The sequence below is a fragment of the Pholcus phalangioides genome, unplaced genomic scaffold (genome assembly GCF_987345545.1).
Source record: "Pholcus phalangioides strain wild (caught in Gottingen) unplaced genomic scaffold, Ppha-v1.0 ptg000014l_1, whole genome shotgun sequence".
Taxonomy (NCBI): Eukaryota; Metazoa; Arthropoda; class Arachnida; order Araneae; family Pholcidae; genus Pholcus; species Pholcus phalangioides.
Window position 1 is genome coordinate 20224556 of NW_028301607.1, and position 25325 is coordinate 20249880.

The window sequence follows — 25325 nt, forward strand, 5'->3', positions numbered from 1 at the left end:
GTCATTTTTCGTGCTCATTTGTATGAGTTTTCTTTAATGATAATTTATGAACGATCGCTACAATTCAATCTTAGGTAATTTGAAATCCTCTGCAATACTTGTATTCAATTAGGGCGTAAGACTCATATCTTTTATACGATACATCGATAAATTGAAAAAAGTTTGAGATAGTGCTCATTCAAGATATTAAAGTAAAAAAATGATATTTATTGTATTTTAGTTTCATTTTGGTTGCAAAACTACATGAAATTGCCTCACATCCTGGTCTTAATACAGGGACAACAATTAAATTGCATTTTCTATGCAATCTTTTTATTGTCCTATCTTACTTGCTTTTCAGATGAGTAACAACCACGACAGGTGAACAGTTTACATTTTACATTTGCAGTTTGATCTATTTTTGTATATCAGAGATAATTGGTACCATGTGCCAAGAGGAAAATTTTACAAAAGAGCAATTTAGTGTTTTTAAAGTGAATATATCTGTTATTTATATTGAAATAGAACTTGATGTTCTATACCTATGTGTATAGTGTAATGAAAATACAGCAAATTAAAAGTGTTATCTCAGTATTGACAAAAATGGACATGGTGTCTTTTACACATACACAGTATTTTAATTGTTATATTATATTAATCTCCTTATTTCATTAAACAAGCATCGCATTGTCTACGTTTTGAAAAACGTGATTTTAGAGACTGGTGGTGCTTACACTGAGAGAGATGCAACACGTATGTTAATTTTCGTTTCAAAAAACACTATTTCGCAGAGATTGACCTACTGCCAGAGGCGAATTTAACAGCGGGCGCACGTGACCCCGGGGCCCTGACTTGTAAAGGGTCCCGAAAAACACTAACTTCACATTCTTTTGTAATTTAAGAGGTCCAATATTTTCTTTTGCTCCTGATGTGAAGCATCAATATCAAAATCACTCATCTGAATATAAATGATTTAGTAGTTCCAATGCTTCCTCAAACTTCAGAAATCTTTGCCTAGACACAACTATGCTGGGGGAAAATGCTATATATCCCGGAAGGGACAGAGCCTGAGTCGTGACTGGTCTGTCGGGGGAAAATGCTAAGGGGGAGAAAAATATTTTCTTACTCTTAGCTATAAGGGGAGAAATAGCGACAATTGCATGCTCATCGTCCCACTGTCCTATTTAGAGGACAGTTATAAAATAATGTGCTAGGTCTACAACTTCCCTAATTACAATAAAGCTTTAATTTACTATCAGGATGATAAAGAGTACTCTCACATAAAAAATGCTCAGAAACGTTTCTAAAGTAAACTGAGAAGAAATTCTGCTACCTCAAAGGGAAGATAAGCGCCCTGTCAAGGTGGAAAAGTCGTGGGACACTTTTCCCCCTTTTTTTGACATGAGATAAATAGGGAATTTTAAATGAAGAGTTAGTCATCTCTTCTAAGTGTGATTTTCGTCAAATCACATAACGTATATACTCGTATATAAGCAGAGTTTTTTTGTGGAAAAATTTTTTCCTCAAGTTGGGGGGGGGGGTGGGGAGGTTGGCTTATACTCTTGTCAGTTTTTGATGAGAAAATATTGACCCCACAATTAATAGTAATTTTTGTAGCAGTGTTCGAGAAACTGGCATTATCGGTATTAGATATGTTCAAACCCCACAGAATTGATAATGTCAAAGCCGAGGCAAAGAAACTGAATACATCATTGACTTTGATACCAGGTGGGCTAACGTCAATTGTACAGCCTTTAGATGTCAGCATCAACAAGCCTTTAAAAATTAATTTGAAGAATTTGTGGATCGAATGGATGAGTTCTGATGATAAAGAAACCACAAAAAGTGGTGCCTTGAAGAAACCTGACATTGACCTAGTGTGCCAATGGGTACAGGAGGCGTGGAATTCCACCGAAATTATCATCCGATCCTTCAAAAATTTGCATTAGCAATGCGATGGACGGAACTGAAGATGATATCCTCTTTGAAAGTAGCAATGGTGATGACATCTCAGATGAGGATAAAAACGATGATGCCGCATCCCCTATGATGATCTGATGGATTACGATGAGCTTGGAGACTCGGAAGATATGGATTAAAAAGTTTGAATCATTTTCTAATGCACATTTCCGCAAGTTATTCATTTTGCATGAAAATATAAGAATTTTTTTCTCTGAAATGCACAGATTTTTTGGGGTTTTCAATTGTCTTTATATGTCTTTTTAAAGGAACATTTGTTAGATATTAAAGTTTGAAAGGTGAAATTCTGTGTGAAGATACTTTTTTCTTTGTATTTGAAAAATTCATTCTATGTGTCCTGTTCTTGAAATTGAAAAGTTCCTATGTATGAAAAAGTAATTAAATTTGTGTTTATTTAACCTAGCTGTGTGTGACAAGAATTTAATTTTTGTTCTGGTGAATTATTTCTTTTGTTGTTTCATGTAAGATTTGAAGAATGTGTTAACAAAAGCACTCCCTGTAATAAAGGGTCGTTACAGTTAAGATAACCGCACACTGTATACACTATACTGATCAATGGCTAAATTGTTTGAATATGCTCTTATTAAGTGGGATAAAACTTGTGTTCAAATTTATGTTTTCAAGTAAATTTTTTTTTATTGTGATGAGGATGAACTACCACATTTTGTGTCGTAAGGTACAACAACGACAGTCCCCTAATGCTGGGAATAAGCAAAGTTTCCAGATAGAAGAAAGGGGTGCAGACAACTAACTCACGCTGGCATTAGCTTGTACATATCCCTACATGTTTCAACTGAAAAAATATTCACAACAAAAAAATGCTGATTTACACATGCTACTTTTTAGCTGTCCTCTAAATAGGACAATGGGATAAAATGGGTTAAGCAATTGCAACTAAGAATATAATTGCTTTTTCTAACATCTCGAAACTGCTGGTCATTGGACAAAGAAAAGTCTGAAGAAAAAAATCATATTAACCATACTATAGCAAGTCTAATTTATCGAACAAAATGTAGGAATATGTTTTGCCAGCAACAAGTTACTGTACTAGTTTTTTTCCATTATATAACCACCAAATATTTCCAAGAAAATCGACAGGATATATGAACAACATTCCCCAATTCTGTACCAATTAGCGGCTCTTTTTACTCTGTGAAAAAGACATTACAATACGAGTTCATTGTCCAGTATTACCATGACGCTGGCCTAGGGGCGAGTGTGCCACCTGCCGTGTGTTCAAGGAATTAAGGATGAAGGCATTCACCAAAAAAGATTCTTATCACCAATCCAGGGTTTGTCACAAGTTTTTGTGTATATGGATAGCCATCGACAAAAATAAATCGCCGACAGAAGCTGTTAGGCCCAGAACCGACTACTACTATACCATACATGTACCTCATCCATATTCTTCTGCGGAACCTGCAACAAATTTGTACATGTTGGAATGTGCGTGTACATGTGGTGAAAGCTGATGTGAAGTTTGTTTCTGTGTAATGCTTGTTATGTGTAGTGCTGCCATCTGCCACCAGTTTTTTCTAACTATGAGTGAAGTTTAATGATTGAATAATTGTGTCATTGTAGGCCTGTTGTTCTCTGTGGCGAGACTTTTCAATGGGCTCGCGTTCATCATTGAGCAATCAGCTTGCATTTGTGCCTCAAAGTTGGAAACCAACTTCAGCCGATCACCACTGTGGGGATGGTGGTGTTTGAACGGCCAGAACTGACTGTGGGGCGGTTGCGATTGGGGGAAGTGACCATCTATAGGTTTATGTATGACCACAGTCACCACATTTGCAGAAGCAATTGAACTTCAATTGCTTCAATTATTGAAGGAATGGGAACTTTTCGATATTTTGTGGAAAGACAAGAAAATGTACCACATGTGATGTTATCTAGATTTTACAGAAACTTGACTGTTATAGTTTAACTTTAGCAAGACAAAAAAAAATAATAATCTGATGGATTTTTCGATAATAAACCCATGTTCAAAGATGTAATTCACATAAATTAAAATGTAAAGTTTTTTCCCCATATTTCTTGTTTTTTTTCCTGCAAACTATTCATAAATATTTAATGAAATAACAAATAATTGTTTATCAAATCTCTATATGTACCATTTAGAGATTGTGTTTGTTAATACACTGAAGAGTCAAAAAAACTAGTACACCTGCCTAATATCGTGTAGGGCCCCCGCGAGCAAGGGGTATGGACTCGACTAATGTCTGAAGTAGTGCTGGAGGTAATTGACACCATGAATCCTGCAGGGCTGTCCATAAATCTGTAGGAGTAAGAGGGGGTGGAGATCTCTTCTGAACGGCATGTTGCAAGGCATCCCAGATATGTTCAATAATGTTCATGTCTGGGGATTTTGGTGGCCAGCGGAAGTGTCTAAAGTCAGAAGTGTGTTCCTGGAGCCACTTTGTAACAATTTTGGACGTGTGGGGTGTTGCATTGTCCTGCTGAAATTGTCCAAGTCCGTTGGAATGCACAATGGACATGAATGGGTGCAGGTGATCAGACAGGATGCTTACGTACCTGTCACCTGTCAGAGTTGTATCTAGACGTATCAGGGGGCACACGCCCCATACCATCACAGAGCTTCCACCAGCTTGAACAGTCCCCTGTTGACATGTAGGGTCTGTGGATTCATGAGGTTGTCTCCATACCCGTACACGTTCATCAGCTCGAAGCAATTGGAACCGAGACTCGTCAGACCAGGCAACGTGTTTCCAGTCCTCAACAGTCCAATGTCGGTGTTGTCGGGCCCAGTCGAGGCGTAAAGCTTTGTGTCATGCAGTCATCAAGGGTACACGAGTGGGCCTTCGGCTCCGAAAGCCTATATCGATGATGTTTCGTTGAATAGTTTGCACGCTGACACTTGTGGATGGCCCAGCATTGAAATCTGCAGCAATTTGCGGAAGGGTTGCACGTCTGTCACGTTTAATGATTGTCGTCAGTCGTCGTTGGTCCCGTTCTTGCACGATCTTTTCCCGGCTGCAGCGATGTCGTAGATTTAATTTTTTTACCGGATTCCCGATATTCACGGTACACTCGTGAAATGGTTGTATGTGAAAATCCAAATTTCATTGATACCTAGGAGATACTATGTCCCATCTCTCGTGCGGCGACTATAACACTACGTTCAAACTCACTTAAATCTCGATAACCTGCCATTGTAGCAGCAGTAACCGATCTAACAACTATGCCAGACACTTGTTGTGTTATATAGGCGTTGCCGACCGCAGTACTCTGATTGGTTCCATATCTCTTTATTTGCATACACATGCCTGTACCAGTTTTTTTGCCTTTTCAGTTTAAATTAAAAGATATGGTTGGTGTAAACTATCTCTTATAATTCTTATAGAAATTTCCTACTTATAATGTTTTTAGCTACGGTTTCTTGAAAAACGTTATAAGTAGAATCGACTTTCTGTGTGTAAGAAGCATCCTTTTTTTCTTTTGCTTATCTTGTTTTACCATGGGATTCCATTTTGCATCATAAAGGTACTTCATAATGCCTATTAAACATATGGTAAGTTTCATTTTTTTTTAAGGATGTCTATCATTAGTTATGATGAAAAACACCTCCTTAGCATTTGTCAAGCTGTGTAATCAGTTTTGTCAGATCAAGTAAATTTGATATTTTTAATGGGAATTTTGATTTGATCAAAAATTAATTAATCAGACTAACCTTATAATTTTGTTGTGTAAAAAGATTCTAATAATTGTTAGAAAATGTGAGCACAAAATGCTTTTTCTATGTGGAATAAATTTTAATCTCTCACTACGTTTCATAACCTTAAACTATGCCTGGAAACATGAACCTTGATTCTTACTTGTTTTCTTTCATTTTTATAGTAAGTCATCGTTGTGATAGAGGTCAAATGGTAATAACAGTTTCAACTCAAAAGCCCTTCTATGGAATAATTCATCCTAAAGGTTACAGAAATGAGCCATGTATCACCCAAGGCACTGGTGGTTTAACAACTTCCCTCTCACTGGAATTACATGATGATCCACAAGGTCCAAATTATTGTGGAATACAAAAGAAAAAAGTAAGACTTGTGAAACAGGTTCTTGAAAAAGAGCGTGAAACACATGTATACCAGAAGATAATAGTTTTAATCCCTTCGCGTACAGGCTTTTGACCAAAAATTTGGATGATTTCTTGTTAACCGATTTGCTCACAAGTGATTGGCAAGAAATTCCGATGATCTCTGCGTGACAAATCAGCAATAAATACGATACAAGTTTTGATAACCTTTTGTTCCAACGTAATGGTATGTTAGAAAAGAGAAGTGGGAAAAAAGTAGAAAAGTAAGAAAAAGAAAACAGCATATTACTATACTTTCTCCATAATACTTACAGATAAGAGATAGGTATGAAGTATATATTTCTCTTTTCACCCACACCTACCTGTTTTCTTTCCTTTCTTATGTACATGTATATAGTACAGCCTATTTCATCTTGGACTAGAAGTTTTTTTCCTCCTCATGACATAAGCACTTTTTTATAGGGTATAATAGACTGGTATGTTTGTTAGTGCATTTAGAAATGTCCTCTCCACTTGTCAATACAAGATTCATTGAAAGACTGGTTATTTGTGGAGATGAAGATTACAAGGAAGAAAATTTGTCACTGCCCCCATGAAGACTCGAACCCTGGTCTCTCGCTTTCCGGAGGAATGCTCTACCATCTAAGCTATGGAAGCAGATAGAATATTTCAACCTTGGAGCTATATATACGTTGAAAGGCACAGTACATGGACGGTGTCAACAATCAACTAATAGCTCGTGAATGACATAGAGCAGTGATGAATTTTCTTCCTTGTAATCTTCATCTCCACAAATAACCAGTTTTTCGATGAATCTTGTATGTTTGTTAGTGTTTAAGAAATGAATGGAAAAGATGAGTGGAGTGAGTTCTCTTCTTTCTCAACCACCCTTCCTCTAAAACTGAGATATGATTTATTTTTCACTCTTCAAACTATTGTAGAGTTACTAATGGAGAAGTAAAGAAGGAAGAAAGTTTTTTCACAGAGAGACTTGAATATTTTTCTTCCATTTACAAGATATATTTTTCCTGAATAGGAAAAAATTAATGAAAATTAACTTCCTTGTGAATTACACACTTGAAGCTGAATGAATGAATGCCAAAACTTTGCCACTGGACTTATCCCGTTGCCAAGCTCTCTTCTAGCCCAGCTCCATGGTAGAGTCCAGAGCACTTTATTTTGTGTCTAAAAAAATACAAAATTTTTACAACATATTTTCCGTAGAAAATTGGGTACTGTTGTGATTAACAAATTTTGTGATGATTTCAGATGAGATGGGGTTGGGAGTTACCATGAAAATTCAAGCATTTACTATATTTACTTCAAAATATTGAAGGCAAGTGGTAGCAAGCAAGAAGCCCAACTCTTAACAATATAAATATGTTGGAGCCATGTATATATACATGGGTCATTCCCAAAAAAAGTATATAAACTGTTTCAGAGACTTTATAATGTTTTTTTACAAAATTTCAGAGTACTGTGGTAGTAATTTTAATTTTTTTCTAGTTCCTTAAATTCTCTGTCATACGTCATTTCTTAATTTGTTTTAGGTGGTATCTAATTTTTTTTGAAAATTTAATTTTGTTTGTAGCAAAACCTCAAAATTTGGCTGTCCCAGCTTGAAAAAAGTGTTAACTCTCTAATGTCCAGGCAGTGCCGTCTTAACGCATGGGGCCACCCTGGCACCTCAAGAGAAGAGGGGCCTCACAAAAATGAGATCCAGTTGAAATTTTTTAGGATTTACCAGGTATGGCCTCCGAAAAATGACTTGGCCCGGAGGCCCATGATACTCTTAAGACGACCCTGTGCCCTGGAAGACCTGGGCTGATAGAAGACCTGGGAGGGTTGTGAAAATACCAATTTTTTTGTGTTTAAAGTCCAAATTTCAGCCACTTTCCCTTTCCCCATCCTTTCTCCCTTTCTCCATGAGTTTCTATTCATGCATTGACGTTCATCCTTTCATTTCAATTGATTTTCGGGAGATAATTTGTCTATATACTAAAAACACCCCTTTCCTCACAGTACTATCTCTTTGTAAAATGCATTGAGTACTCTTATCTTTCTATAAATGAAGGCTGGTATACATGTGTGTGTGAGTGCAAGGAGATGTGATCCATACAAGTCTATTGTGTGAAACGGTCTACTGGTCAGTAAGCGTGTGTACAGCAGCAATTTCATCTGGTGCCCTACCAGTAGTCATCTATCACCATGCGCGGAGAGATAAGGGGGGCGTGGGGGGGCCAATGCCCCCCCCCCCCAGCATCAAAGGTGAAGTCAACAGATCTAATGCATATATGTATAGATGAATCGACATCATCATCATCTTGTCCCCCCCAGCAATAATGACCATGCCCCCCCCCCAGACTTCCAAGTGCATCTCCACCTATGTCTATCACCCTTATTCTTACTATGATTTCGCCAACTGCGCACCAATGTTGCTTTTTTATAGATATCGCACACACAAAAATTTTAATATTTAATTCTTTAAGACCGTAACTTTTGTGTTTAGCTTTTTTTGTTTGTATGATATATCAGAAACAAAAGGTAACCACAAATTAATGTGATGTTGTTCGTAGAATGTTTCATGAATGCCGGTATAAAAATAAAATGAATAAATTCTATTCAAATTCAGTAAACGCAAATGGTGTTCACTGTTGCATCATACCATGCCCCAAAACTTCAACAATTGTGACACAGACAATTTTTTGAGAAGAAAAGTATATAGTGAGGCTCGATTTGGATCAACCCTTTCAAAAGCAAGCAGTTTTGTACTCATTCAGAATAATACCTAAGTAGGGGAAAAAAAGGGTGGGGGAAGAGTTGCATACTTTTAATGTATGCATGTTTACACTTTTTGCAAAATATTCCTCTTTTTTTCAAACGATGGAAGAGTACTCCTTGATTTTATTCTGACTTGAATGAAGCCTTCACGACTCTCAGATGTTAATACAGCAAGAGATGCTTCAGTTATGAGTCGTACGCACCGTTCAACTGTTTGTGGGTGACACTGAAAATTCGGTACAGATGAAAAAGCTGGTTCGAATAATTTTTGTGGGTCCATTTCCTGATTTTTATAATAGGTGGTTCAGTCACTCGCACTTGATTCCATGCACATAGTTCCAAATAGTGCTTAGCAGAAAAGTTTATTTTCGGAACATGGAATGTATGGATTTCTGCTTCTGATAATCCTTCATTTCTAATTTTCAAAATTTTCTTGATTTCCAGTATTTGTAAATGAGACACTCATCTGAGAGTAATGAGAGCAATAAATTCTCTGGGTGGGCGTAAAAGTTTTTTTCTCCCATAGGCCCCAACACAATTTAACCCATAGGATCCCATGTTATACCTGTAGCTTCTACTGCCCCCCAGGGGGTGTTAACGCCCACATTGGGAATCACTGATCTAGATGCTTCACAAGATGACTTAAAGGTAACTCATTGAATTGAAAAAGACAAATAAGCCATTGTAAGGGATGACCTATTTCTTTCTCTATTAATCTGATAACACCATTTTTATAACCAGTATTGGTAACAGTCCCGTCGCATCCGATCGCCATCAATTCCTTCGTATCAAAATCTTGCTTCAAAAAGTCTAGGATTGACATCTTTATATCCCTTGCTCTACTGCTTCTTAGAGTTGTTCACCGAGAAAAATGGAAACGGGTTCCTGCAATATTGTTATGTGTTTTTTTAGATACGGTTCTTCTATGGAAAGAATCACCTTCTTTGACATTAGATAAGGTTTTGTCTTTTCGACCATCAAAATATATTCCTCGCACATTTGTTCTATGAATTTTATCTTGGAAAAAACTCTGTGATGCTCTTTCATGCCTTATCAGGGGAATAGGAGTCTTCTCCGCAGTGTCATGTTACAGAATTCCACATGTGTGTAAAACTTCCGGGGCTATGAGGAACCTCAAGAAGTTTTAATTTTGGGGAAAAAAATTAGGAATGGTATTTTTTCACATAAAGGTATACCGGTATTTTAAATTCTATTATAATGGCAATTTCGAAAAAAAAAAATTTCGTTCCACCCTAATGAACAACTCTCGATTACAAAATCTCTATGTCATATGTCAAAAGAGGGGGAAAAGTGTCCCACAACTTTTTCCACCTTGACACAAGCTTCCTTACCATTAGTCAGTTCCCTAATATCATTGAAGATGGTTTCATCTACCCCTTCTATTATATGTGATAGAGCTTTGACATGTTTTGCTACATTTTTAGTTCCTGTTACATAAGCCCATAAATCCTTTTTGATCAAATGCATTTTCATGGCAAACTTCCAATCCATATAGTTTGTTTTGCCAGTCAATTGCTTGTGACTAAATGCACTTAGGCCCCCAGACATTCTTACTTATTTTTTATCTCTCAATTTGGAGAAAATATTTAAAAAATGATTTCAATAAATTTTCTACTGAAATAATTCAAAGCAGTCTAATTTAAATTAGCTTGATTTAGCCTCATTCCCATTCTACCAGTTCAGCCTAATGTGCACATGGTTACTACTTAAGCCTATTTCCAGCATGTAGTTACACTGATCCCCTTATTTAATTCTAAAAGCTTATCATTAGAATTAAACTTAAGCACAACACTTACTACTATTGACACATTATATTTATTCTAAACCCCCCATTGGGCTCCTGGGCCCATAACCTAAAGGGAGTGCTCATTAATTAGGAGAGAGCTAATAAACACACTACATACCTCTATGGTAGTAGGAGCCTGAATATTTATTAAGAGAACACAAAGATACACGGGTGCACATAACTGCCTAGTGGTCAAATTCGGAACTCACATTTTCAATATTAGTTAAATTTAATAAGTCAGTTTAAATCCTTTATCACATTCTAAATCATGTTATTTTTTCAGTTAAACATGAAAGTTAATTATTACAGATAGTAAAAATCACTGCCAGAACAGATCCAGGGAGATGTGTCATAAAGGAAATTTTAGGGTGAGTAAAGACAGCACCTTCCTAGATTGATTGATGACCGCTCACGCCCTACATTCTATGGAAACAATCCATCAGAAAACGTTGAGCACAATATAATCATAGGATTATCACACGTGGAAGATTATCATAGGAGAAAAATGAGAAAATAATAAAATATATGTACTGAAGGTGGTTAGGATTAAACATGTTAATTTAAACTAATTATATACATTCACACTGTTATATACATTCTATAGAAACAATCCATTAGAAAACCTTGAGCGCAATACAATCAAGATTAACATAAAATAAAAATGAAATAATACTGAAATATATATATACCAAAGAAAAAGATGAAACACACGCTAATTTACACTGACTGACAATGTACATTTACATCTGGATGCTGAAATTGGGATGTAGAGGGTATCTCCGAGAGGGGGAGAGAGAGAGGAAGGGCTGCCTGGATTGATCTTTTTTTACTCCTTAGTCTTGTGATCATGGAATGCAGGCTAGGTCTTGGTTCTGAAGTGGTATATTCGGAGTCATTGGAATCGTCAGTCCGATTAATTGGACGTCTGAATTCTGTTTTGCATGTTTCAAGATGTTTCACAAATTTTATTATTCGATTTGTATTCATCTGACTTCTGATGATGCGTCGTTTCCAGAGTGTCAGCTTGGCCCTGTCTGGTAATTCAAAATGAAACTCTTTGGTCTTGGGACACTCTGAGATGAAATGAAAATTGTTTCCGTCTTCTTTGCAGAGGCAGAGGCTACTATTTTGAATCTTGAATCTAGCCAGATAGGCCGGAAATGGCTCGTGTTCTATGATAAAGATAGTAATGTTTCTGTGCCATGGCTAGTGGTGTATACCGACTTTGGGTAGAATTTCGTGGGTCTTACACCCTGTAATTTTGGTGTCTCATCTTTCTTTCCAGTGACGTAATGATTCTTGCATCCACTTTCTTTTGTATGCTGATCTAGGGGTCGGTATGGTACAGGGGGTTCCTTCCTTGGTGGCCAGCTTTGCAAGGAAGTCAGCTCGCTCATTTCCTTCATCTTTGCTATGAGCTTTAATCCAGCACAGAAGTATTTTGCTGTTTTGAATAAGTAGCTTACAAACTTCACAGGCCAATTGGATTTATTGTGAATGGATCTTTAAGAGCTTTCAAAGAGGACAGGTTGTCTGTTTTTATGGTATTATCTGGAAATGTTGTTGCCACTTCTACAGCTTTCTTGATGGCCAACATTTCAGCTTGGAATACTGTATTCCGATCGTGTAGTTTGGAGATCCAGTAGTCTCTCTTCGTTGTCGCTGAATATGCTGTAAGCTGCTCCCACTCCCTCTGTTGTTTTGGATCCATCCATGTATATTATTCTTCCACATGTTTCCGGAATATTCTGGAGAAGTTTTTGTACAGGTGCAATATCGTGTGCTGGGTGATCTGTCCATCCCCTGATTTTCTTTTCTATGATATCCATTTGCGAGAATTTATCTTCTGGTTGGATATCTTTGTTAAGTCATAAATTAATGGTTTTAACTTTGTAAGTAAGCTGAAGATCTACTGGGATCTGTCCGCATATAACTTGAAGAGTGTTATTTGGGGTAGTATTGTATGTCCCCCCGTGATATACAGTAAAGATTGTTGCTGTATAGATTGAAGCTTCTGACAGATGTTGACTGTGGGCTTTCTATACCGTACTGAGGCTCCATGGGCTATTGACCTGTATATCACAGTTTTGTACAATGTATTTCTAAAGTTCGTGCTCATGCCCTATTGGGAGCCCGCGAATCTTCTAAATTGCATGCGGTTGTTTGTGGCTTTTTCTTCAATGTAGCTGAGATGTGATTGCCAGCAAAGACTTCTATCCAAGATGACTCCTAAGTATTCAAAGGATTTTGTCTTCTTGATGGGTTTGCCTTGGAGATGAAAGGTCGGTGGCTTTTGATTATTGGAGGCAATCCAAATGAAGTTGCATTTAGAAGTTTCGACCGGAGATAGAAGGCCTCTGCACGCTGCTTGTGATGTCAGCAAGTAGTCTCATTTTTCCTTAGAATGTTGAGGGAAAAAATTCTCTGCTCGTGCCAGTATCATCGTTGTGCAGAAAAAAATGATTGGGCTCAGAGTTGGTAATTCCTATGCCCCACATCCAATCACCATGTCGTATTTGTGAGCCCACCAGGAAGATTCTACGCCAAAATAAAAAGAAACGAACTAGTATGCAATAGTATGCGAAATAGTTCAAAATGTGGCAAACTTGCTAGGTAGTCTTAATGACTTCGCAACCCGTGGCGAGGCCTTTATCTCTAGGAGGTGCTGGTAAATGTCATTATTTGACAATACATTCTGCATTTTTATGGGGGCAGAACCATTATTTTCCCTATATTTTTGTTTTCAGGCTCCACCCCCTCATCAGTTCCCCTCTGAATCACCAAGGCTGGGTTTTCTAACCAGTGTTTCATTATCTGAGTAGGGCTGTAACCAGAGAGGAACATAGAGTTCTGGTGACTCAGGCGCCAGACCACAGGGGGCAAAAATTTCACTCTTTAACTTCTCCCCCAACATTAGAAGGAAGGCCTTCTTAATGTGTGCTTGTCCCAGCTGACCAAGCATCTTGTTGCAACCTCTGATACTGTACCTCTGTCAACAATCAGTCAATTAGTCTATCATCAAAGTTTAGGGCTTTTGAGGTGACGAGAGCTTTTTTGGGGTTCCGCGGAATCAAAAGGGATGGAACCCCAAAAATCTTGGAACCCTGGTAGCTTGAAAAATTTTCTTTTTACTGTTTCACCTAAAGCAATTTTTTATTTTTATTTCTGTTCTGTGTGAGAATAGGTACTCTAAAATAATTCAGAGAAAATATTGGATAATCGACCAGTAGAAGACAAACAATATTCTTGTTGGCTCCTTTCTTTCTTTCCTTCTTCCTGTTCTCGCACACAAGTCCTTCAGACAACAACAGCCAAGATGACTCCCTGGGTATTCCCAAAACTCTCAAGACCTACATGACGATTTTGATGAGGGTATTCCTTCAAAGAGCTTTGGAAGTATTAAATTGTTTCTTTGCATTCTGCGCTCCCTCCTCCCAGCCTGCCTCTCTTTCTTGGAATCGCCAATTGAAATTCATGGTGTCGGATTCTTATCAGTTTTCTGACTTGCAAATCCTAAATAGCAATCCTAAGACAGAGAAAAAGGAAAAGCTTTACTTTTTAACTTTGCCTGAGGTTATATTCTCCCATGCTATAGATTCGTTACCACAAATGGAACCTCTTTTACACAACGTGCAAGAGGCCACGTCAAAACGTCATATAAGGGTGAAAATCGTACAATTAAAACTTCTGTGAAAATGACCCCCCCCCCCATTCCATAGACCTCACAAAAATTCAGTGGTTTCAACTGCATTTTGTTTGTTATATAATAATAATTCTTGAGAGATACCCTGGTCTCTCCCACAAAGTTTGGTTCCGCGCACGTTCCTGAGCCTGCGTACAATGTATGTAGACCTATTAATGTTATACATATGCTCAAATACATGAGTGTATACATATACATGAGAAATGCTTGGCAAATCCAAAAAAAATTATGTGCCAACAAAATATTGTAGGCGTCAAGATCCCCCCCCCCCCCCACAAAATCCATCCAAAAATGTGTATTCTGACTTGTTCAGGACCACTTCCATGCTGGCAGACAAGTCAACATAATTTCCGATAATTATGTACTGTTCTCAGACTTCAATACAGTTATCATACATAAAAATATTAGGCATCAAAGACAATTTCTTAGTCGTTATGGTGACCTAGTGCCTGGGATTTGTCAAGCCCTGTATTTTTCCATCTCAAGACCTACATGACGATTTTTATGAGGGTATTCCTTCAAAGAGCTTTTGAAGTATTAAATTGTTTCTTTGCATTCTGTGCTCCCTCCTCCCAGCCTTTATTTTCAACCGAAATTTTTTAACAAAAAATTTTGGAATTTTTTGAACCTAATTTTGTAAATTACTATTATACAAGAAGACACTCTTTGAAATAAAAAAAACATGTTTTTTTTCTCTCCAAAAAGCTTAACGAAGTCTTTTCTGTCGCTTAAAAATAAAATTTAAGTTGACTTAATTTAGTACTGATAAAAGGGTACAAAAATGCATAATAAGAAATAATAAAAAATAATAGATAATAATAATAAATAACTGAATTGATAACATTTTGAGAAATAACATCAGGAAACATCGGCGGGCCACGACGAAAAGCGTCGGGGACGAAATCTGGCCCTGCGTGTAAGGCCCCAGGCTTACAGGGGGGGAGGGGGGCTTGGCTATACGTAATATGGAAGGCTTGAGCCAGGGGTCTTCAATGCATGGCCAGATTTGGCCCCCCGAAGCTTTTTGTCGTGACCCGCAGATGATTTTCAGAAAATGGTTGTCATATTGGGAAACATTGAAAAACGATTAATTCTAGAATTGAAAGAAACAATTTCGGAATTAATTAAAAATAATAATTTCTGATGAAATAAATTCTAGAATAAATGAAAGAAATAATTCCAGAATAAATGAAGGAAATAATTCCAGAATAAATGAAAGAAATAATTCCAGAATAAATGAAAGAAATAATTCCAGAATAAATGAAAGAAATAATTCCAGAATAAATGAAAGAAATAATTCCAGAATTCGCGAAAAATTCAGAACTTCTGAAAGAAATAATTATAGAATTCGCGAAATCAATAAGAGAAATAATTTCTGATAAAAATCATTTGACAATCAACAAAAGTATAATTGCATAGTTATTGAAAGAGAAATAATTTCAAGATATTTTGAGAAGGAAAATAATTTCAAAATTACCACAATAAATAATTAAAGAATCATTTAAAGTGTTTTCAGATTAAAATTAATCTCGTAATTAATTTAATCAGCAATTAATCAAACTTTTGCAGAAGAAGTGAAAAAATAATAATTTCAGAATTAATCAAAATTGATAATTAATAAAAAATAATTTCGAAACAAATAAAAGTCTTCAAATGTTTTTCTCCGGGTTCAACACCACTTCTATTAAGATGTCACTAAATCACAAGATTTGGTGGTCCGTGGGCTTCATGGGAAGTTTAAATTGACCAGTAGCGTAGCCAGGTTTTGGTCCATGGGGGAGTAAAATTGTGAAAGGCGCCATTTTTTTGTTTGTGCTTAAGGCGCAAACTTAAAATGCATTAGTGGAAAGAACTTTGAATTTCCCAATTTAAAAAAAATCAAATCTATTTTGTTTTCAGTTGATGTTATTTTTCAAATTAAATGAATTACCTTTCATTTGTGATTAATGTATTTTAATTTTTTAATTAATTTTAAATTCCATTTCATGTTTTGTGTACGTATACAAATGCAGACACCAAAACAACTGGGAAGTCACCCTAAAAGGTAGTTGGAAAAAAATTTAGATTAAAATATAAAAAATGATAAGGAGGAAAAATAAAAAAATTTTTGGGTTTTATTTTTACATTAGACCAGGAGGTTCTCCAACTGTGCACCGCGACATCCTGGTGCGCCTCCAATCTTCATCAGAGGCACCACAGAGCGGTGACACTGACGAAGGTTTTCCGAAAATATTTTTTGTTAATCAGCTTTAGGGAGCAGGCGGAGTATCGAATAGGGGAAAGGGACACCTCGGGTGAAAAAAGTTCGAGAACCCCCTGCATCAGGCAATTCTGGGAAGTCACGGATGAATTATGATGAAGTCGGTGGGGGGGTGCACGGGTGCCAAAAGTTTAAGAAATACTGGGATTAATTGGAGGGGAGATATACGTGTCACACCGGCCATAACTTTTCCAGGAACCAGGAAATAATTTCTCTGATTCGGCACTCTGCTTTATATGCATAATGGTGAAACTAACAGTGATTCATAGGAAAGAGAAACTACGCTATGAAAAAAAAAAAAGATGTGTCTGAAAAAGTCGAATTTTAACATAAAACTATGCACTATTACCATATGATATAGCACAATATATTGCCGTACAAATATATAGAGAGAGAAGACTAATTTCCACTACCATTCTCTACATATCAGAGTGCTATTGACCCAAAATTATAGGTTTTTATTTACCCACCATTAAGAAAAACTCTTCCAGAACCCGCTTTTGTGGGCCTCCGGAGAAAGAGTTTCACAAAAATGAGATATGGTTGAAATTTTCGAAAATTTGTTTGGTAGGGCCTCAGAAAAATCACTTGGTCCGGGGGCCCATGATGCTCTTAAGACGGCTGTGGGCACAGGGCATCTGTCCCAGAGACATTTTAAATTAACAGAAATTGAAAAATATGGCACCTAAAGGTAGTTCCTTTCAATATTTTAAATTTATTGAAAAAAATAATTTTAATTTTTGGTTGTCTTGGGCAGGGCCATCTTTAGAGCGTCATGGGGGGTGCCTGGGCCAAGTAATTTTTCGGAGATCCCACCTGGCAAATTCTCAAATTTTAATTGGGTCTCATTTTTGTGAGGCCCGGGTAGGCCCATGCGTTAAGACGGCACTGGTCTTGGAGCAGACATGGTACCCCTATACCCCCTCCTGCATAGGTTTGTTACATTTTACTGTGGTAAAAATCTTACCACTACTGCAAAATTAGGTTGAAGAACGGGTCATCGCTGAAATCCCATAGATTTGAAACAAAAAAAACGGGACACTCTACTTCAAAAAAGGATGTATGGTCAGTGGAAAACATATGTTAATATCGTGGCCTGTTCAGAAGAATGACTGGCATACTTTGAGCAACACCAATCATTTTTGACTTCAGGCATCCCTGAACTGTATATTTGTTTTAGATTTATTATATGTGCGGAATTCCATACGTTAAATTCTCAGTGCTAATGAGCTTCTTTGCAAGCTTTTCCTACTAGTAGGCAATGAAAGTAAATGAACCTTTGGACAGAACATATGTTTTTAGAAATGAATTATACTTCATTCACAGATGCCTTCTCTTACCCAGAACATGGCCCACCGCTCAATCTCAACGAAGAAATATAAGCAGGTGATCAAAGACCTGGGGCATGCTGGAAGAAAATTCATAGAGATACTAGTGAATTATGGGTGGGGGCATAGCTTTTTCAAGATAAATTTTTTTGAGAGAGACCCACTTTCACTCAAAAAGGACCCAGATTTTTCGAATAACCTGGGACCCATGTAAATTAGAGTACAGCGACATCTCTTGACAGGTGTGGTAGCAATGGGCCCTGCACTTACGATAATGATAATTTCTTTCATAAATTCTGAATTTCTACCAATTGTAAAATTGTTTCTTCAATAAATTCTAAACTTTTTCATTTTTGGAATTCTGAATTTTCATCAATTCTGGAATTGCTTTAAATTATTTTCTGATTTTTTGCCAATTCTGGAATTGTTATTGCTTTCAATTGTTTTCTGAAGGAGCACTAGCCCAGGTTAATAAGATACTCACCTGAAGTACAAATGATGTTTAGAGGTGTCACGAGTTCGATACACACACATTTGAGCAAATGCAACTGGTGATCTTATTGGCTGAATTTTTCAAGTATTATCAAAGAGCTTTTACAAAACTTTTATAGTGTAATTCTGGCCTCAGGAATAATCATAAGGATTTGAAATACCCATTTACACAAAAATCTTCTGCATGTTTATTCGTGAAATGTTTGAGTCACCAAACGTCATCAACTAGCAGCATCGTCTCTAAAGATACAACACATGATCTTGTGCAGCCGATACTGGAGAGATACCGTTTAATCAAAGACTTTAGTCCAATGAAATTTGTGCAATCACGTGCTCTGGGAGGAGAATACCCAAGGAATACAGTTTTTTCGCAGCAGTTGGAAAGATGACAGTGATGTGAGAAGGTTCAAAAAAGTCATCGAGTGGCGACTCGTTGGTTGTCTTGTAATTTTTTTACAATGAGTGTGTATTTGTTAAGGATCATTAGAGCATTATGTCAGCATCTATTGGTGGAGTCCCGATTTGTTGACAACGGGGGAAGGGTGGTTTGAATGATGCTTATGCCATCAACTACCTTTTAGGAAAATATGAAATATATTTAATGGCATCTTACTCCGTGTGCCAAAAACGAGAAAAACCTTTTGATAGTTTGTGGGTGCCTGAGCTAACATTCTCCCCATTTATAAATCCCCTACAGAGCCACTTTAGTGATCTCTAAATGTTTTGCAGATCCAAGTGCTCTGGAACTGTATCACACATCACTCAAGTGATCCATAATTATGCAGTGTGTCACTTATGTAATCTGGGAAGGAGCTGTGGGTAACTTGAGTGATGTACAACCGCACTGGGTGCCGCTTAGGTGCACTGAAACTGTGTCACTCAAGGGATCTCTAAATGTGCCACGGATCGCTTAAGTGTTCTGGAACCATGACATGGGTGATCTGTGAATGTGCCATGGGCCTACTCGAGTGATCTGAAAATGTGGCATACTTAAATGCTATGGAATTGTGCCACGGGTAACTTAAGCGATTTGTAAAAATGTGGCACTTGGTTAATTTTTCCAAAATTACAAGTAGGTTTGGGGGTGCAGGCCACATCAGGCTCACATTTGGTCTGCGGGACAATGGTTTATCATATATGGCTTAAAGGGTGGGTCGCAATGAATATCTTAAAAAGAAATTTTGGGTTCTTCAAATCACAAATAGCATTGACATTAATAGAAATTGATTATAATAACATAAAGGTATTGTCAAGGTGGAAAAGTCGTGGCACACTTTTCCCCCTCTTTTGACATATATGTCCTGTATGTGTGATTTTTGTCAAATTGTAGTTATGTGTATTTTCGTCTCAAGAAAATTCATTTGTTATCCTTGTTTGATAATAGTATGCTTGTCTAAATCCTGTGATTGAAGTACAGTGGCATCTCTGAACAACTATGAATATTTGTGAGGTAAAAGTTATGCCGTGATGGGTGGCAATAGAGATAGTTGTTGATGTTGCGCACAAAAAGACATGGTGTGCAATGTGAACGAAGCTTGGTGTTTTGTATCATTTTCTTACATTAAACTTAATTAAAATATGTCTTCGATGTCATGTTTCATCATTTGAATGAAATAAAGCCCATAACAGGAATAACATCAAATGAGTCATTAGATGTATTACATTGTGAAAATATTGTCAACAAATGAATGAATCTCGAGCGGAGGCCCACAATCAACCACCCGGAGAACAAGTGAATACAATTATGTTTTTTGACTTAATTATTCACAGTATAATGTTGCCGATCTGCTGTGATTGGTGATCATGCGACCGAAATGAGGCTAATTGTCTGACCCACACATTAGAAACGGGTACTGTCACAAAATGAATTATAGAACTGTAATCATAAACGATCAGGTTTAAGACAAGATTGGAGTAATGATCTTTGGTTGTGAATGAATTTTAATTTGCTTTAAAACAAACATTTTATCATTGTCAAATTTGGATAGAAATTAAAAAATGACATCAAAATTTAAATTTTTTATTTGCAGATGCCTCTCGACATTGTTGTGGCTGTTGTTGTTAGGGCACACCCAGCCTTGGAATTGTCTGAAGACAAACAATTTCTTTTGAGCTGTGGGAAGTCTGGATTTCGCAATGCACGGTAATACAATTTTTTTTGAGGATCATTCAGCATTTCAGTAATGTTTTTTTTGCTTTTCATGTTCACATGTCACTCCTGCGTCTGTACATTACATTTTTCTGAATGTTGAATTTTCATTTTATTCCATCGCCATCGGATGGGAAGCTGCAATTACCCTTCCAAGAACATCCCAGATGTTTAATAGGGTTTATTTTTGTTTTAGTATTTGTGTAACTGTGTGAATTTAAATTATCTTTTTGTTCTAATTTAACCATGAGATATGGATTTAAAAGAGCAAGCTAAAAGATTCAGAGGTACACATCTGGTCTTGTACCTTGAAATAAGGTAAAAGTGCTGAGACAAAAAATATACATATTATTTGACGCTTCAAAATTTACACCTGCTAATTCCTTGAAGCTTTGCTTCCATGTCACTTGCTCAGAATTACTGACTAGCATTTGAAGCTCTGCAGTCGCCAGTTGGCCTCCAGTCATAGTTACTTTTGCGCACCATATGACGTGCACTTGCCCATGGGCTCTACGATGGTCTGCAGATGGACCATCCTTATTTCCATCCAAGATTTACCATCCTTATTTCCATCCAAGATTTACCATCCTTATTAACCATGTGAAATATTATTTGCATATCTCTAAAACTTTTTGAGAAAAAAAATGTTGAAATTTATCAAAAACTGATGCAGATGACTTTTCCGAGGCTCAATTTTTAAGTGGCATTGTTTGAGAAAATAAATCATAACTTTTTCAATTTTCAATATATTCAAGTGAAATTTTCACCAAAGTGTTCACAAAACATACAGAATATGAATAAAAATAATTCATACACTTACATTTGAAATTTACATGCAAAAAAATTATGAGATTTTGTTTTTGTGGAATTTTTCTAACATATTTTTAGACCAGAGGCACAGCAGTTACCAAAACAACTTTTATTTTAAATTTCTCCTAAATATATGAAGTAAAATATTGGAGAAAAAAATAATGGTTTTTTGACCGTTAATATGTTTATTCTGGCTCGCAACACAAAATTCATCGAAATAAGACTGAATCGTTCCGATTTCAAATCATTCAACTAGATACTGAAATGCAACCCATCATCCCGGATTCCAATTATTATTTTTTGTTTATTGCTTTTATCATGCTTGTTGACCATGCAAAGTTTCATGTACATATCTCAAAACTTTTTGAGAAAAAAAAAAATGTTTTCTAACCTCACGAATGATGTCTCTTAGGCTAACTCCATTCAAGCAATATTATTTGTGAAAATATATCATAACTTTGCAGATTTTCAATACATTCAAATGAAATTTCCACTAAAATACTCACAAAAAAATGCAGATTAAGAATAGAAAAAATGTAAACCTTAGAGGAAAAAAGTCATTTAAATTTAATTTTTTTATTAATTATTATTTCTTTTTACACAATTTTTTAAACACTTTTTTTTTTGGATGCACAGCATGAATTTTCAATTTTTTTAAAATTTAATCCCATTAATATATTAAGAAGACTGTAGAAAAGTAAACGTTATTTTGACAGTTAATACATTTGAGTAACAAAACACAATTGTACTTATGACTACATTAATTATATTTGTACATTTTGACTTAATATAATGATTCATACATAGTAAAAAGAAATTTATATTTTATTTTTCATGTACACTTATACATTTATTACAATATTCACTAAATTAAGTTTCATGAGTAGTTAATGTGCAATAATTCAAAACAATTAAAACATTTTAAAATTAAAGGATTAAATGAATTCATGAAATAATTAGAAATACTAATGTAATGTGTCAAATGTTAGGTGGTGAAAAAAAAGGTTTTTGGGGAATAAAATAATTTTTTAAATTGAACCTTCATGTTCAGATTCTTAGAAGTGTTCAAATTCCAAGTAATTTATTTCAATTTTAATTGATCTATAAATATTTCTTATGATGCAACAAAGGTGAACTTTTGCAATCTGATATATTTTTGCATGAAGAATTATTTTGTATTTGATAAATCCAGATAATATTAATCATATATATATAGATGTACTTTTTAAGTTTTTTAACATGCTTAATTATAAAGTTATTTTACCACAGCAGTGTTAAAATTTTTTTTAATTACTTTGATTTTTACAGCATATATTTTAATAAACATATATTTAATGTATATGATAAATATGAAATGGTTATACTTGTGTGGCAAAAAATTCTACATTATAATATTTAACACAGGCCTCTATATATTTTTCCCAAGAAATAATTTAAAATTGCTGATAAAAAGCCAGAATATGAGGCATTAAATCACAAGGAGGGAAATAGTTATCAGCTACAACCTAATTGTTGTAGCTGAGGCAGATGGAAGAGAGTAGAATTGAAAACCTAATGTATATAATTCCTGGTGGTGATATATTAGATGTGATGTTTCTTATGGTGATGATGATTGTAAAAAATAATAATTAATAAGATATAAACTATGGCACACTGGTCTTTGTCCTTCAGAGGGCAGCTGGTGTCTTATTTAATTATAAGACTTTATCATCCCAGCAGGTGATGATAAAGTCACTGCTGCTGCTTCATTGAGGAAACTAAAACAAAAGTGTTAGAACTAAACCGCCCCCCCCCCAACAAATGATGCAAGTCTCAATTATGATCTTGCTGAAGACAGAATGTGCTCCATAGAGTAGCCTACTCCAGGGTTAGCAGATTATTTATAACACAATTTCCATTTGAGCTAAATATTTTGTATCATCATTTTGGAATTCAAAGTAAAATGTCAGAAAAGACTCTTGAAATTTATAGCGTTGGAAAAGAAACTGGATCTGACTGTCATAAAAAGTGTTATGCTAAAGTGTAAAATCGGTTACCCATTACATCATTGGACCCATCGGGCATCAATATTGAGGATTGGAGCAAGTTCTGAACATATATCTACTGTGTGTAAGCATCATAGAGCTTTTTTCTCAAAGTATGAAATATATCCGAAAGCATGCTTTAATCTTTTAAAATGTCATAAGAAAAAAATAACAGAAGGTTTAAGGAGAGTAAACTTGTATTTTTCATGTATAAATGAAATAAATGGTTGTACAAAATCAATTCCAGGGCAAAAAATATGCCATGCCTGTAGGGACAGTGAATATAAACAAGAATAAATTAAGTGAAGAAACTGAATACTGTGAAGAGATAAACAGTGATAGTAATGTAGAGAAGTAACTTGGAAAAATGTCAATTACTAAACAAGAAGCACTTGAAGAAATAAATTCATCACTACAGAACATAGAAGAGTCACCAATTAAACTTGATAGGGTAGCTCCACAGTGCAAGTCAAGCAATGCCAAAAGAAAAGTTGGATCTGCTTTTAACACTTTAAAATCAAATGTTTGTAAAGTTTTTGAAGAAGAATTACCAGAAAATGAATCTCAAAGCACACTTAATGAAGATATTAAACACAAAGCAAATATGATTATTTTGATAAAGTTAATTAGAAATAAGACTCAATTTAACCATCACAACAAGGGGAAAACTGCAAATTTTAACTCTGGCCCCTGCTTTAGGAAAGGGGAACAAGGAAAAAAAAATCTGAAGAGTTCAATGTCACTGAATATGCTGTGCGAAAAGCAGGAGAGCTTTTGTAAATGAAAAAGCAAAGGTGAGCCATTGAGTTTTTATTATAAAAAGAATCAAAAATTAAATTTCAACGATTTTTTTGCAATCTAATTTTTTAATGCAAAGGTTTAAATTTTCTTTCCTAGTCATAATTTACATTTTTTTGTGAGCATTTTAGTGGAAATTTCATTTGAATGTATCGAAAATCTGCAAAGCTATGATATATTTTCACAAATAATATTGCTTGAATGGAGTTAGCCTAAGAGACATCATTCGTGAGGTTAGAAAACATTTTTTTTTTCTCAAAAAGTTTTGAGATATGTACATGAAACTTTGCATGGTCAACAAGCATGATAGAAGCAATAAACAAAAAATAATAATTGGAATCCGGGATGATGGGTTGCATTTCAGTATCTAGTTGAATGATTTGAAATCGGAACGATTCAGTCTTATTTCGATGAATTTTGTGTTGCGAGCCAGAATAAACATATTAACGGTCAAAAAACCATTATTTTTTTCTCCAGTATTTTACTTCATATATTTAGGAGAAATTTAAAATAAAAGTTGTTTTGGTAACTGCTGTGCCTCTGGTCTAAAAATACGTTAGAAAAATTGTATTTTTTCTAATGAAAAATTCCACAAAAACAAAGTTTCATAATTTGTTTGCATGTAAATTTCAAATGTAAGTGTATGAATTATTTTTATTCATATTCTGTATGTTTTGTGAACACTTTAGTGAAAATTTCACTTGAATATATTGAAAATTGAAAAAGTTATGATTTATTCTCTCAAACAATGCCGCTTAAAAATTGAGCCTCGGAAAAGTCATCTGCATCAGTTTTTGATAAATTTCAACATTTTTTTTTCTCAAAAAGTTTTAGAGATATGCAAATAATATTTCACACAGTTAATAAGGATGGTAAATGCAACAAATGCTGAGACTATGGGTGTCATTTTGGCATTTTGCCGGGTGTTTTGAAATGGAATGACTCACTCCCAGACCACATAAGAGGTGATTTCAGACTTCTGAAGAGCCATCAGAGCAGCCTGACTATTAGAACATATAAAAATGCATCTTCTACTAAAACCTCTATCTATGCAAATTTTACAACACATGAGAATTGCAAAGATTTCAGCCTGAAAAACAGTGGTGTAGCCACCTAAAGAATATGATAACTGTGTATCATCTCCAGGACAGCATACTCCA

At 35.6% G+C, this 25325-nt stretch overlaps 1 protein-coding gene across 1 annotated transcript in view; it reads left to right on the top strand.

Annotated features, from left to right (window-relative positions):
- LOC149078243 (uncharacterized) overlaps positions 1–25325 on the top strand; it is a 299838-nt gene that overhangs the window by 79080 nt on the left and 195433 nt on the right. Inside the window, exons 4-5 of the mRNA XM_089241856.1 lie at positions 5818–6014; positions 20415–20527. Coding sequence (XP_089097982.1) covers positions 5818–6014; positions 20415–20527 — 310 coding nt within the window. The remainder of the gene's footprint in view (positions 1–5817; positions 6015–20414; positions 20528–25325) is intronic.